Raw genomic sequence first — 15,253 nt, 5'->3', positions numbered from 1 at the left:
ACAGAAAAGTCTTGTGAGGAAAAACATAAAAAACTAAATAGAACATAGAACATTAAATAGTACTTTATTTAAGGCCAACTAATTTAATAAAAAATATATTTTTAAGACATTTTTAAGCCTTCATTTTAGATACATTCATTTAAACCATTCTAAGGTTGTGGCGAAACCCTGCATTCAATTGTTTGTTGTTGGTTTGAAAAGCAACATAAATAAAGTGTCCAAAAAACAAACAAAAATCTATCTGATGATTTAAAACGTCAAAAATAGGACAAAAAAGCAACACCACAAGAAATCTGTCCCCAACTCATACAAACAAAAGCATCCAAAGTTGAACAAAAGAACATCCAAGTCTTGCTAGTTGAAAGTGAATCCCGTTACCTGTTGTAGGACTCCTCCTGATCAGCGCCTGTTGCTGGGAATCCATTTTGCTCTCGCTTTGCGCCTCCATCCCTGCTCTGGAGATGAGGTCCTTTACGTCGAGGGTCTTGCACGGCTCGTCTGCCTCTGCTGTGGCCTGCACAAGAGGTGGGAGGCCGGGGGGGAGCATGACTGGCAGGGCTGGGAGGGGGCTGGAGGTAAGGGTGACAGGCACCACGGCGACAGGTGACAGAGGGGAGAGCGCAGCAGCAATTGGCACCTCTGGCCTCATGTCAGTGGGCGCACTTTCAGAGGAGGAGGCATCTCTGTAAGCGGGAGCAGAAGCCGGTGGGACGAGGGAGACTTCGAGGGCCACGGCGTCGAGCTCACTCCCCGAGTCGGCGAGGCCATTCAAAGCCTTGGGGGCAGCTGACGGAGAAGCGTCGAAAGTCTGCGGCGGGTCTGGAAGAGTTTTGTCCGTGTTGGGCATGTGAGGTGCTACTATGGGTGATTTGCTCTCTCCACCAGAGGAGGCGACTGAGGCAGCGGGCTCCCTGGCTGAGGGACCGACGATGGCTGCTGTAGGTGGCGCAACGGCTGTGGCGGCGGCGGCGGCGTGGAAGGGAAGCTCCGGCTCAACGGAGACGGAGGGCTCAGACACAGAAACGTCGACCTCCAGTCTCTCTAGAGGGGCTTCAGGCTGCAGGAGCGCAGGAGAGGAAGACGTCTGGACGACTGGCTCCAGTTTTGGCAAATCCACTGATAAGAGGAAGAGAAAGAAAGAAATGATGCAGAAGGATACTAAACAGTGATAATATTACTTGAAGTAAACGTTGAACAGGGTTTGTACACATTTCCCACAGTAAACGTCAAGCATTTTTCAAGGTAAGTTTTCAAACTTTTTCCAGCACCACACTTTGGAGATAAAACAATACAAATGACAACACTTTCAATTCACTATTGTGACTTCATTTAATCGATCAATGATGTCTTGTGACTAAAATATAACTGAATTTTACGTTTTGAACATTTTCTCTCATACGCCCTATAGCACAAAATACTAATTTAGCACAAAAAAATCCCTCAATTTCAATAACTAATGTATAAGACAACCTTCATTTCAATGAATAAGTCATAGAATCATTAGAAATAATAAACATGCATTACATCGAACAAATAGGTTTGTGTAAAGGTGCATGAAGTTCAAATTAAATGTACAAATTAAATGCTTAAATCATTTCTTCCTACATGGAGTTTTTTTCTCCTAAAGAAGTGCTAAATTCCAGTTGAAACAAGAAGAAATATTTTGCACATGGTCATTGCTTGGACCAAAGGTATCATTTTTGTGTCATTTTGTGCTTGAAGTAAAAATTGAAAGATCATTTGAACTTCTTAGAGTGTGGGATGTAGGAAGGAGGGTTTTTTTGGGGGCAGACCTGGCCCTGGTTTGGTGTCTGAAGCACCGGTGGTTAGCGGCGGCTGCTGCATCTGCTGCGGCTCGAGCGCCAGGCCTCCGGGATGAGCCTGTTGCTGCTGAGGGGGCGGGGGCTGCGACTGCTGCTGCTCCGGAGTCTGGCTGCTGCTCGGGTGCTGTGATTTGAGGGAGAAAATGCGAAGATAATGAGGGTGCAGCCATAAAGTCCATCAACACAGAAAACCAGAAAATAGAGGCACTGAAATGTAGGCAAGTAAACATACAAATACACAAGACCACAAGTGGGAAAAAAAGGAAACAGCGGTGGATGAGAAACATGATGGGGAGGATGACTGTGGGAGGACTGGAAAGAGAAGGATGAAAACACAGGACAATGAAAACATGGAGAACAGGAAAGACGCCGTGGAGACCCCCAGGAAAATACAAAGAGAAAAAAGTCACCAACATTCCTCTTCACAATCTAGACGAGAAATCCAATTTGAAATCAATTTGTCTCATTTGTCTGAGGATTGTTCGCACAATCCAAGTTACTCTAAGCAGCAAGTCAAACTAATTACATTTTCTTTCATGCTGACTCAGGAAAGTCAGGGCTATCTGAGAGGATTCTGCAGGAGTTTACAGACTGATGCAACCTACAGTAAAAGGCAGGGAAAAACAACCAGCAATGCGAAGAAAGCAGGTGGAAAACAGACAGAGATGTTTTCAACATAACAAGGCCTTGAGCCTCTTACTACACGCCTTAATGTTCTACAGAGCCTTGTGAAATTATTCTATTTGGGGTTCAATACACATACACACCTCCTTTTTCAGATTATTTGTTGGGAAAATTGTTAAAAATGATTCATTTTCCTTCCTGTTTACAGTGGCGCATCTCTTAGTGTTGCTCCATCACATAAGACCACACTGAAAACATTCAGATTCGTATTTACTACCCAACATATCTGCAAAATTTAAGGTGTAATAAACCACGGAGTTTTTACTAATAAAGTTACGACTCTTGGAATAATTGTCATAAATTACTAAGAAAGAACTTCCCGTTTGTTCCTAAAGTTAACTCGTGGCTCTTCTCATAATGTGGATGTATCGTAGGTCTCCCAGAGTCCTAAGAGAGCCATACCTGTGGTGGTGTTGGGGTGGTGGAAGGGGGACCGACAGGGGGCGTTGAGTTCCTGCTCCCCGAGCCCCCTGCCAAGATCTCTGCTGTGATATCCTTACCGCCCTGATTCGGGTCGCGGATACAGATCTGTGAGGACAATGGCAGAAAAAAAAGAAACAGGACCTCACTAAAGTCTTAAAGTCTGAGGCCAAGCAGAAGGCAGACACAGTGAATGAGCCTCACCTAACAACCTTAACCGATTATGAAAATAGCCGATGAATTGTGATAATTAATTATTAAAATAATCAACAACTAAATTAATAATCACTTAACCATTAACTGGATTATACAGACTCAAAAAAATGACAATTTTTGGAAACAGTAACACACTCAGTGTAGTAAATAAACCAAAAAAATATACATTTGCATTTAAGATTAAAATTTTCCTTGTCTGTGAATTTGTTCTACCAAAAACTCCTTTCACGGTTTTAGCTTCACCTGGTTCAACTTCTGTCCATTAATAAGCACCTTTTGCTATCCAGCTATTAAATCCAGTTAACTGATCGGTCAATCAAAAATAATAATAATAATAAAAATAAACAAAAACAAATAAAAAAATCACCAGAGCAGCCCTACACTGTACTAATGTTAAGTCAAGCAGAAAAGGCTGAGTTTTCACATATTAAAGTTAGAAATAATCTTTAACTGAATATGCTTCCTTTGCTACAAATGATCGAGTGTTCACTAAAGGAATGCTGGATATTGCATGTTAAGTTTGAAAATGTTTTTATTTGAAATAGGAACTGTATTAGTTGTTTGCATTTTTTGTGTATTTCTAGCATTATATAAAAAAAAGAATAAAATGTTTCCAGAATGTGCCAATGTTTTTTTTTTAATGCAATTAATCATCAGAATAATTGATTATTAGAATAAATGTTAGTTGCAGCTCTAAGGCTGTGTTCACACTGCAGCCTCACGTGACCCAATTCCGATTTTTTGTCAAATCGGATTTTTCGCCGTGGCCATTCACACTCCCAAAAAATGGGTGACCGGGCAAACGTCCTGAAAGGTACTGATATTTCTGTTACCAAGTTAATTGGTGACTTAATGTGTGCAAATGTCAAACACAAGAACTTGCAAAAGAACAGAAATCAGAAAAAACTACTAAGGTACTTACTGTTTTCTTCTCACGCCTGGTCGGTTGAGGTTGCTGTTGTGTAGGCACTATGATCGAGGTTGAGTGGGGGAACAGAGTCTGGCCAGGGTAGAAGTTTGGCCCCGCTGCAGGAACGGGAGCAGGGACAGAGGGTGAAACCGGAGGGTGGTACCTGAGGGGATCTGAACCAGATTACAAGAAAAGAAAATAACATTTTTAGTAAAAGCAAGATTCTACTTCCAGAATCCTGGAAGCAGAATTCTGGAATCAGAACGAGTGGTTCTGATTTGAGATTGCATGTGCTTAATGACAGGTGGAAGACTCACGATATGGGTTGGAGTACTCCCCTGGTCCTGGACCGGGGTAGAAGGTGCCAGAACCGGGCGGCTGCACTGAATACTGCTGTGGCGGTCCCACATATTGTGTACTGGGCCGATACTGGAGGGACGCAAGAGAAAGTGAGTGAAAAAAAAACACAAACAAAAAAACACACACACACACACACACACAAAATGTTTTAAGGTTAAAAAAAACAAAAAACAAAACAAAAACAAAACATGACAGATACTGACATTAATAAGCCTGCGACTATGTTTGTGTTCATCTAATTCATCAAAAGATATATAGTTTATATCTTAATGATTTTTATTGGCCATTAAAATTGATCAATAATATTAATGTACTGATATAAATGTATATATAAATGTATGATTTTGCATGGTTTAATTTTCATTTTGGCTTTCACATTCAGTTAATGTGATTAAAACTGAAAGATGTCAAATTAATTTCAGCTACACAAAGTATTAATGAATCAATCTGAATTAAAATTGTAATTACTTTTGTTAAGATTAAGAAAATAAAAGCAACATAAAAGGCAGAGCAGTCTAGCAAGAACTGTTGAAAACATTCTGCCTGATTCACTTTTAAGCCAAACTAAACAGGAAAACTAGTTTTTTGGAGGTTTGCGTTCCACCTGTGGGATGTAGTACTGTGGAGCCTGTGGGGATGGAAAAGGCATTGGGGCCATGGTCATCATGATGGGCTGATTGGTGGGGTAGACAGCCGCCGTGGGAGCCTGCGAACCCGGGCGAATGGAGGGCGAGTTTGTCGGCATCGAGGCCCTCGCAGTCTGCATCTGAGTCCTTTGAAAAAACTGAGGGTAATATAAGAAAGACAGAAAAAAAAACAAGACATGTCAGTTACTGACATTTTTTTTTCAGGCATCCAGATATTTTCCTCGAACAGGATCCTTTATTTTAGGCAGCTCAAAAATGTCTCTTGGATTTTCAGCATTAAAATCAGTTATTCTGATGAATGAAATGCAGAATAATACTTAGAAACATGAATGCTGGCATTAATCTTGGAGCTCCTAAATAAAAACACTGAATATGTTTTATTGGTAAATAATTGTTTTCAGAAACTTGAGATCAAAAAGTATTCTGTAAAGCAAGAGACCCAAAAAAAAAACAAACAAAAAAACACACCAAGAAAAATTTTAAACCGAAGATAAGAAAAGAAAATCTGCAAGTTGTTACAGAAATCTTGAAGTGCTCATGTTAACAGTTTAATCAATCAAAGCACAATCAAATAAATGAAAAGCACACAGTTTCAAAATGGCTACCAGTCAAAAAGGATGGGACAAATACAGATATTTGATTCCATTGGCACCTTTTTTTTTTTTTTACTCAAACCAAATCAAACATACATGTGCACTTAAGACAACATGCACCAGGCGACCCTGGCGGGCCACCAGGCGACCCTGGCGGGCCACCAGGCGACCCTGGCGGGCCACCAGGCGACCCTGGCGGGCCACCAGGCTTTACTTGCCCCCCACCAGGGCTAAGCATTGTTTATTTATTTATTTAGTTTTTTTTTAATGTTTCCCTTTGAGACGTCATAGTTGCTGTTTAGGTATTGTTAATGTCTTCCAGTAACGCATAATTACCTAGTGATATTTTCAAATTTCCAGTCAACTTTAAACATTTTTATCTCAAAAACATGGTGGGCCCTTGGATGACTGCCCTAGCATCCCTAAGACTGGGCTTAGCAGGTTTTTTGAAGGAAACTCTGGACTAATTATGTAATTGGTTAAATATATTCTGAATTTCAGTTATAAATAAATAATAAAAATAAAAAAAAATCTATAAATCAACATCTATGCCAAAACTTATATTCTCTATGCAAACCACAAGTACCAATTTCTCTGCACAGGCATTGCCACCAAAATTACATTTTTAGAAATCTTTAAAACTTTGTCATTTATCAGTTTGTCTCAGATGTGCTAAACCAGAAATGACTGCAAATGCAGCAACAGTGACTTCTGTAAAGCACGTCACAATCAAGTGCTTAAAATCAGGTACTTCTGTGAGAAAACAACAAAGAAAAAAAAAAAAAAAAGAAAGAAAAAAATAAAGAAGGCCGCTAGGCCAAACTTGGGATATTTGACCAAGTTCAAATATCCCATAAGTGTCGGACACAGGGATAAACAAGGCTGTAAAACTGTCTAGAATTACCCAAGAGGGAAATCACCTTTCACATATCAGCCTGAGTGGTTTTATTGTAAATAGTTGTGGGGGAAATGTGGGAAATGAACAGAAAACTGTTCATTAACAGTCACCTAAAGACATTCTCAGTGAAATTCTCGGGAAAACTGTTGGCTAAGCAACAAATAGTGAAAAGACAAAAACAACTTTATAACACTGGCTCAAAACAAAAGGAGAAACTAAAATAGATCTTTATGCAACACAGAAACCACTTAAACTTGCTCAATACGACACAATTCAGAAACGTCACTGAAACTATTTTGACAGGAAGAAAACAAAAACAAAGAAAACGCTTACGAAGGGAATATGCCGCATCTCTCATTATTAGGCATGCAATTCATTTCACTGTGCAAGCTCATTAAAGATGAGTAATGAATGGAGCCAATTTGACAAACTGAAAAGTGTCAAAAGAGTCCCCTAGCGGCACTCTAAATGACATTAGAGAATAAAACGATAATAACAAGCCTCCGTACTCTGTGTTTACTGCGGTAAAGATGGAGGAGGGGTAGGGGAGATGCACGGGATTAAAAGTTAGGAGGGACAGGATCATTTCAGGATGATCCTCTTCATGCCATGCATCTCTGCAGAGACTCGACACAGAGGGATGTTAGTGTTACCTGGATGGGCCTGAATCCTCCCTTGGGGTTTGAAAGCAGTAAAGAAAGAGAAGCCAGTGGGAGGATAAACTGGTGAGATTTAAACATCCACACACAAACAGAAAGCTGAGCATCTTCTTCCAACTTGACACACAAATCCATCATCATTCATTAGCCACTTTGACCAGCATTCAATGACAGAGGAAATATGAGGTTTAGCTACCCGAGGACACAACAATGCAGGTTTGACAACCCCAACTTTTTCACAGAATCATATTAAACCATGGAGATTGTCACAGGTGAGAAATCTCCTAACTCAACATATAAAAAATCAACAGTGGTGACTCACCTGGTAGCTTATAGACTAAAAAACGTCTGCACCGCCAGACTACCTCATTTATGGATATTGCCTCACTTTCATCTTATTCATTCAGCAACAATTCACAACAAAAGTCATCTTAAAAATGCAACATCCGGTTTGATTCAACAGTCTTTACATGTAAGCTGTTTTATAGAAGGACAACGTAACTGTTGTCTGTTTTTTTATGTCCCAAACTGCCATAAAAATTAATTTGTCCTGATTTGATCCTTGAAGGAGTGTGGTACTCCTTAATCCTTGAGCAAAAGTCTCAATTCTGAGCTTGTAACTTGACAGACATTGATGTTGATCTTGCAGTGTTTCAATATCTTCTATATCTTTTATATATAAAAGCCGGAAACATTGTCCTTTTAGCGGCCCTCTTTAATTTATTTACAATTGAAATGGAAGCATTAGTGGACTTCAATTTCCCCATTTTTAATTAAAAACTAATTAAATACAACAGATTTAAGCAACCACTCTTTAGGTCAGCCTCTTAAAAAAAAAAAAAAAAAGAACGAAAAGAGCAAAAAAGATTAGATTCTAACTTTCTACCCTTGCAGCTGGCTAAATTCTCAGAGTGCTTGCTGTGAACTCTTTCATGATGTAACCTGTTCAGAACATGTTTACTGCTGAACCACAGACCCATTAAGGACTCAACACCACTAAGGTCTTGCCGCCAAGGAACGCTTTTCCCAGTTTGTGCATGACTTATTTATTTGGGGCATGCACAAGCGTAAACCTGTTCAAGTTAATTTCTGGTTCACGATTGCAAGTAGACTGGCAAACGTATAATTTAACAACCTGCTGGTGTAGCTTGTGCTTAAGCTTGGTGTTAGAGGTCAAAGTTAGAGTTGAGGTTAGCCTTCAGGGCATGAAAGTCAATCTATGAACAATTATGGGAAAGTGTTGGGGCTTGAGAACAGTGGAGCCTAAGAATGCCGACTGCAGATAAATACTTCTCCACAAATGGATAAATCGTTATGTACTTACACCAGAGATGCACCAATGAGCACATTTCAGGTAAATATCAACATCCAATATATTATCATTAAGGGCAATAACCATTACACACATCTCTAGTAATTCATCAGCATCAGCCATTGTCAGTCATTTTTTAACATATTGGTCCAATAAGTAAAACTGGGCCAATCAATAGCAGATATTTATTTCCATCTTGTTGCCATTTGTGTTATGGGACTGATACCAATATGTTAAATAAAAAACATATATATACATTTTTTGTTTTTGTCCTCACTCTTTGAAAAGCCACTTAGCTTTTCAGAAATACTTTTCTTTTCTGAAATCACACTCTCCTACTGTATTTCATCTTTTCTTAAACTGACATTTTTGCAAACTTTACTCCAACTACGACTTATAGCCCATCTGCAGCACATTTGTTGACTCAACTAAACTTCTTCTGTTGATATCAATCCACAAAGGCTTACACGTGCCTCCACAAGTCTAACATTTTAATAGTCGAGACAGAGTGCAAAACTCCACATCATTATTTATTCCTCACCTATTGCTAAAAACATCCACCTGATGATGTCGACTCGACTCTGCAAAGCTTCATTTAGACAATACAATGTCTGGTGTCTAATGGCGTATCCCAGCACAGGAAGGTTGCAGCTGAGTTGAGCAAAGATGTTTAAATAAAACTGTGAGCTACATGTCAATAAGGTGCAAATCTGTTTTAGCCAGCCTTAGAGGTATACAAGCCAAGTCTTGAGTCAAATGTTTCCTAAATGATTGGAAATCATAGCAAGCACTTGTTATTGTGGCCTGTGGTGTTGCTAGTTCAAAGAAAAATACTGAAAGCATAACCAACAAAGAAGAACCTTTTATAGAAGAAATACTAATAATAAAACCACTTACTGAAAAACAGAGGTTGTTTGTTTTTTGTGTTGAAATAACTTCTGACTTAAATCTTCTTCCTCAAAGAAACCGACACAGACGTTCAAATCCATAAAAGTTCAAATAGAGTATTTTGGCCAAATCAATTTTCTCATATTAAAGCTTCCTTTTCTGTGCATCGAGAGTGTTTCAGGAGAACAATAGCCGTTTTCTCTGTGAGTATAAAGAGCCACTATTCAGCTTCATCTGCTTTCCAATTCCACTTCCGTGGTGGCACAAGAAATCTCAGAGCCAGTTTGTGACAGCCAGAGCATGCACTCCAGTGTGTGTACACACACACACTATCGCCAACGAACACACCAGTTACGCTTTGACACCATACTATTAATAGTCTGCTTAAAATGTGTCCAAAGAGAAGCATCCAGAAGGTGAGGATGTTACCGAGTGAGTTACACCGTGGCCATTCGTTCAGAGCACAATGAATGAACACATCAGTCTCATGGCAAGCTGCTGTGTGAGTCAACACACACAAAGCAAACTCAAAGCCACATGAAATAAATGTCAACACCAAGACAGGTTTAAGACTCTTTCCGTCCTCTAGGTAATGCACAAACACCATAAACACTGACCTGCCAGACACAAACATCAATTTGCCCTTCAAAATCCACAGATGTTGGTTCTGCATGTGTCAGCTGTCCAGTTTCTGGACTTCCTAAAGTGTCGGTCAGGAAAACAGACCTGCACTGAGGCAGGTAAACACCATCATTCATAGATATACTCCAAAATACTTCCCATCTGACCAGCAGGGACTTTATATTATCACAAATAAAAAAAATAACTGTCAATAGGAGTTAATTCTTCTAAAACTAGTGAGATGCGATTATGTAATTTGCCATTGTTTGGTGTCTGTCTAATTTTTTTTTCTTAGTTGTAGCTTTAAAGAAATCAAATGGCCAAAATGCCAATAAACAGCAGTCTTAATGTTTGCATACTAATAAGATGAAAGTCTCATGAAGACTGCACCAGATTTTCTCAATGCAACCACTGAACTAACACAGTTCTCATGTCTATGTTCAGGTGTGGGGTCAGATTATCGTTACACGGGTTTAACAGAATCTTACAACATTATGTCTGAATTTTATGAAAGTAAAAGATATTTTACAGGTTCACACCTTAAATTAATCTGCTTCTGAATTTAGTGAACTGACAAAATTACTCTGCTTGAGAGAACAGAGTAAGTCTGCTGTTCACTGAACAGTAAAGTCTCCAAACACGGAGAAGCAGCATTCAGCTTCTATGCACCAGAAATCTGGAACAAACTTCCAGAAAACTGCAAAAGAGCTGCAACACGGACTTCCTTTAAATCGAGAATAAAAACTCAGTTGTTTCTGAAACCTAATCATGAAACATTGATCAATAATCTGATGTGCAAAATGTAATTTAATGCCTTATTGCTGAAAGGTGCGATACAAATAAAATTTGATTGATAAATTCAGAATTGCCATAAATGTTATTTTAGGCCTTTTTGAAGATTTATTTGAACAATACATTTTTAAGAGTAGAATAATTACAGAATATTTATTTAAAAGGTGCATATAGGATGAAATTTAACTATATGCAAACTCCCACACTAATATTTGCCTCCTGTACCCAACAATAACTGGTGCGATTCTATCTGGTTGTTTGACCACATAGGTCAAACAACATTAATATGTGACACTGGTGTTCTAAAAGATCTAGTTAAAGTCAAGCTCCAGCTTTTCTAGGTTATTGGGTTGTTCCTAAACGTCCTGAGAAATTTTCTTTCGCCTTAAGGTGACCGTTTGATTCTTCTATATCTTTGCAATGTAGAGACCTTTCACATAAGTACTACTTAATTTAAACAGGGCCTTTAATGAATCCATTTCAAATATTGTATAAAAAAGGCTTAACTAAAAAAAATCTGCAGAATGTGCCAATGTTTTTATCCGAATAATCATCACAATAATTGACAGGGTAATCAATAACTAGTAACCACTAGAACTGCCCTAGTTTATCCTGCTAATTCTGGAATCCACAGCTGTTAAAGTTTTCACTCTGTCAAACATTCCAACAAGGGCACACATTTCAGTCATCTGCTTGAAATAATATCATCATTTTAAATCAGGTGGAATCTTTGCCAAGATATTCTTCTAATGAGGTTGACCGCAGACATAACTAGAACAGCTACTGCACAGAAATCAGGCATCAGAATTTGCATGTAACTTTGGACATTAAAGTTGAAATCAGTAGTTTTTACATAAACCATACAAGTCTTTTTAATACAAAATACCTGAGCATGTATAGAAACAACATTTTGAGTATAAATCAGTCCAGTAATTTGGAAACAGGCTTCTGGAATACAATTACCTCTAAAACTGATCTTAATCTTGAATAATTCGTTAAGGGATCCAAGCAGAATACTAGACTGAAATCCCAAAATGATAACTCATTCCAGTACTATTGAGTTCTAAGAGCACAAAACCAACAAAAACAACTTATTTAAGGGAGTTCAAGCCAGGTACAGATTATATGAAGAGATGGACAGAACTAAAGTCAGTCTAGATGTAAATAATAAAAAAAAACACCCAAACACAGTCATAACTCACTGGAACACCCTTTTATCAGGTTCCAAGGTACTTAAAACATTTTAAATCTGTGTTTTTTAAGCAGACCAGCAGACCCTCCACAAAAAGCTCTTTTGCCAGCAGGGACCAACACACTGCTTTGATGATGATGATGCAAAAGAGGGATGCAGGAGGGGCGTTCAGCAGGGGCAAATTACCTGATGGTGGGTTGGTCGAGGGCCCGTAGCAAACTGGTGGGGGAGGGAGGAGAGGTCCAGCAAGGAGAGTGAAGCAGTGATGGCAAAGCGGGGAGAATAGAGAGCAGAAGAGAGACACAGATACGGTTTAGGATGAGCGATGGAGGCAGAGGCTTGAAAATACAATAACAATACCACAGAGCAAAGCTTTAAAGACACATGGCACAAGATATATGACACGACTTCAGTAATACAAAATCTACTGAATGCATTGGTATAGATTCAGGAGGCATGATAATATGTAAACAAAACATCAAGGTTTTATATTGTAATGATGCTTACAGAAAATTTCAATCAGATAAACACGTATGCCTTGATCGTTTTAATTTAATGTCTCTAATATATTGGACAGCCCGATAATAATACATTTAAAGTTATCTTAAATTTTGATGAGAAGATCCGTAGAAGAAGAGTGAAAGAAAGAAAAATCAGTGAGTGCGTTTCATGTATGCAGGAGGAAGATTTTAAAATCAGTTTGTTATAAATATTTAACAGAGTTCCAGCAGTTCTGATCCCACATAATTTTGGACACGGATTCATTTCAAGGCTCAATCCAAATGACATCTTAAATATTGAGAGAAAATATTAGTTCAATATTAATATTTGAAATAAAAAGGGGGAAAAAAATTCTTAAACACTATAAAGGGGTGTGAAGATTATTTTTTTTTAAAGTAGACTTGGGTTATTTATTTAGCCGTACTACCTGTTTTGTTTGCAACCTTGTATTGTCAACAGACATGCTAATACTCATGCGTCATGTGTCAGAAAGTGCGTCATTAAATTGTTATATAAAGGAGTGGTGGGTAGCGCCAGGGATACAGAATAATATAGCATAATTCAACCGTCACCTTAATGTCCAATACAACAATAACGGCATCAGTCACAACATCCATATACGTCTCATTTGCTCACGCTTCACTATCCCATCGGTTGTTGTGATGCTTCCAACATCTACTTCTGTGATGAGCTCATAGCAGTAGGTGTTCACATCTGACATAGAAGATGAAGTTCAAGTTGCTAAAGTTTTCAGACTTGGAATATCATAGCCAACAAAAATCTCATTCCAAATAGTCTTGCTGAACTGCTGATATTGTGCACATTGATAAAAGACAGATTTGGAATATATTGTGCAGCCCTAGGTGAGGCTCCTCTGGTGGCCAATTCAGGACTCTTGGCAATGTATTATTATCGGGCTGTACTTGTTTTGTTTAAAGAAGGAAAAGCGTTTGGAGGAATTCTACTCCTTTGGTGCTGCCATTCATTTGGCAGCAGCAGGTCAGGTATGATGTTCACTCTGTGATTAGTGACACCAGATAAAACCCAGCACTGCCTCTGGGATTTCATTTAAAGGAGCTTAAGCGCAGGACGATGCATATTTAGCACTTTTGAGAAAGTGCCTGTCTAAAGTTGCTATATAGTGAAATTGGCCAATTCCTAGTTTACATTACATTACACACTAGAAACGCTCACAAAAAAAAGAAGAGAAAAATCAAAGTGGCCTTGGAAAATGACAGTTGCGAAAAAATAAATCTGGGGGAAATGTGGCTGATAGTAGAAATGTATTTGAAGTACACTGACCATAATTTAAATCAAGATGTCAAAAATGAATCTAAAAAAAACAAAAACTGCCATAATCCAAACACTGAAGTTACACAAATAGTTTAATCCATTTAATTTACAATTGATGTTTTAATATGCACAGCAGAGACTGGTATGTGTGCTTAACATTACAGAAAGGGGTTATACAGTGGTTAACATGAAAGATAAAGAAAATGACACCAGCATAAACTAATTTCCTACGTGTCATCAGCGATAAGAACAACCACAAGGAGCTCATTAGGAAACAATACAGCCTCATTAAATTATTACAACTGTGTTAAGTACCTGGGCAGTTCGATCAGACGACAAATAATCTCCTAGTGGCTTCTAGACTCAAGTTTGTTTTTTTTCTCTCCCACCACCCCCATTCCCTCCATTCACAGATGCCCGACTTCCAATAGAATCAGAGTAGAGCTTAAAGTGTCTGAGGTGAGTCAGCTGGAAGTGTGGAAGCAGAGAGAAACTCACCGGGCGACTCTGTGGCTGTGCATTCATTGGCTGTGTTTGGGGAGAATACACTAAAGGAGTGGAGCCGGCGTTTTGCCCAGTGTTGTATGGTGACTGTTAAAAGAAGAAAGCAGGCGCAAACAGGTGAGAATTCGATACAGACTAGGAAACGTACAGCAAATCAATCATGACATTTCACACCATACAGGAAGAAAACATTAGAATAATACAACAACTGGCAGTGGAGGTTTGTGGGAGAAAGTGGTTTTCAGTTGAAGCTTAAGTACTCGGCGAAGATAATTGGTACCCTGAAGGACTCCCAATCCTGTGTTGCTTTATGCTCAATCTAATGCGGCACAGGAGGGCTTAGGCAGATCTGCCATCCTTTAAGCTGCTGTCGCTGTGCTTATGATAATTGTAGTTTGTTCTGGCTGACTCGACTATTTATAGAATGCTGGTGAGAGACATCAGCTGCTTTGGGGTGAGGCAGTGGGCCAGTAGGCTATGACAGTAAAGAGGAACAACTGGATTCCTCACAAGTCGAGTCACTCGCTTCCAGAGACGCTGAGTCACGGTGTCGGGATTTATGCAAAGTAGGAGCTGCAGGGTTAACGCAGGTGCCAGCAGAGCAACAACGTCACTGTCTGACAGTGTTTATGTCTTTGGGATTCATGGACTGACTTTTTATGCTGGTAGTTTTACCCCAGCGGAGGTAATGCATGTCTCACTAGAGGGGGCGAGCAGCGAGTATTTTATCTAATAACCCACACATTCATGCTCTGTCACTCTTAATTTAGTTACGGCCCAATCTTGTCTCAGTTAGGCATTCATTGATCTCGCCTCAGCTACACAGAAAGAAAATCCCGGGAAATTCATACAAAAAATAACATTCAAAAGGAAAACTAGTTGGAAAAATCACAGGAGTTTTGACAAAAACTACACAGAACCTATGAAACCAATACTGTAC

The 15,253-nt window shown here is 39.1% G+C and overlaps 1 protein-coding gene across 8 annotated transcripts in view; it reads right to left on the bottom strand.

Annotated features, from left to right (window-relative positions):
- The window catches only part of eif4g3a (eukaryotic translation initiation factor 4 gamma, 3a), a 57,111-nt gene that overhangs the window by 20,789 nt on the left and 21,069 nt on the right, over nucleotides 1-15,253 (bottom strand). For 5 of the 8 annotated variants that reach the window (XM_088005778.1, XM_088005780.1, XM_088005783.1 and 2 more), the window contains 8 exons: nucleotides 14,308-14,400; nucleotides 12,202-12,234; nucleotides 5,018-5,197; nucleotides 4,371-4,482; nucleotides 4,066-4,226; nucleotides 2,910-3,035; nucleotides 1,794-1,947; nucleotides 379-1,116 (listed from right to left, as the gene is read on the bottom strand). In XM_088005778.1, the coding sequence (XP_087861904.1) occupies nucleotides 379-1,116; nucleotides 1,794-1,947; nucleotides 2,910-3,035; nucleotides 4,066-4,226; nucleotides 4,371-4,482; nucleotides 5,018-5,197; nucleotides 12,202-12,234; nucleotides 14,308-14,400 (1,597 nt within the window). The remainder of the gene's footprint in view (nucleotides 1-378; nucleotides 1,117-1,793; nucleotides 1,948-2,909; nucleotides 3,036-4,065; nucleotides 4,227-4,370; nucleotides 4,483-5,017; nucleotides 5,198-12,201; nucleotides 12,235-14,307; nucleotides 14,401-15,253) is intronic. The other 3 variants (XM_088005784.1, XM_088005779.1, XM_088005782.1) reach the window with 1 other exon arrangement.

The sequence above is a fragment of the Poecilia mexicana genome, unplaced genomic scaffold (genome assembly GCF_051168715.1).
Source record: "Poecilia mexicana isolate PSO_F unplaced genomic scaffold, ASM5116871v1 scaffold_5, whole genome shotgun sequence".
Classification (NCBI taxonomy): Eukaryota; Metazoa; Chordata; class Actinopteri; order Cyprinodontiformes; family Poeciliidae; genus Poecilia; species Poecilia mexicana.
This window is presented reverse-complemented; position numbering and strand designations above follow the sequence as displayed.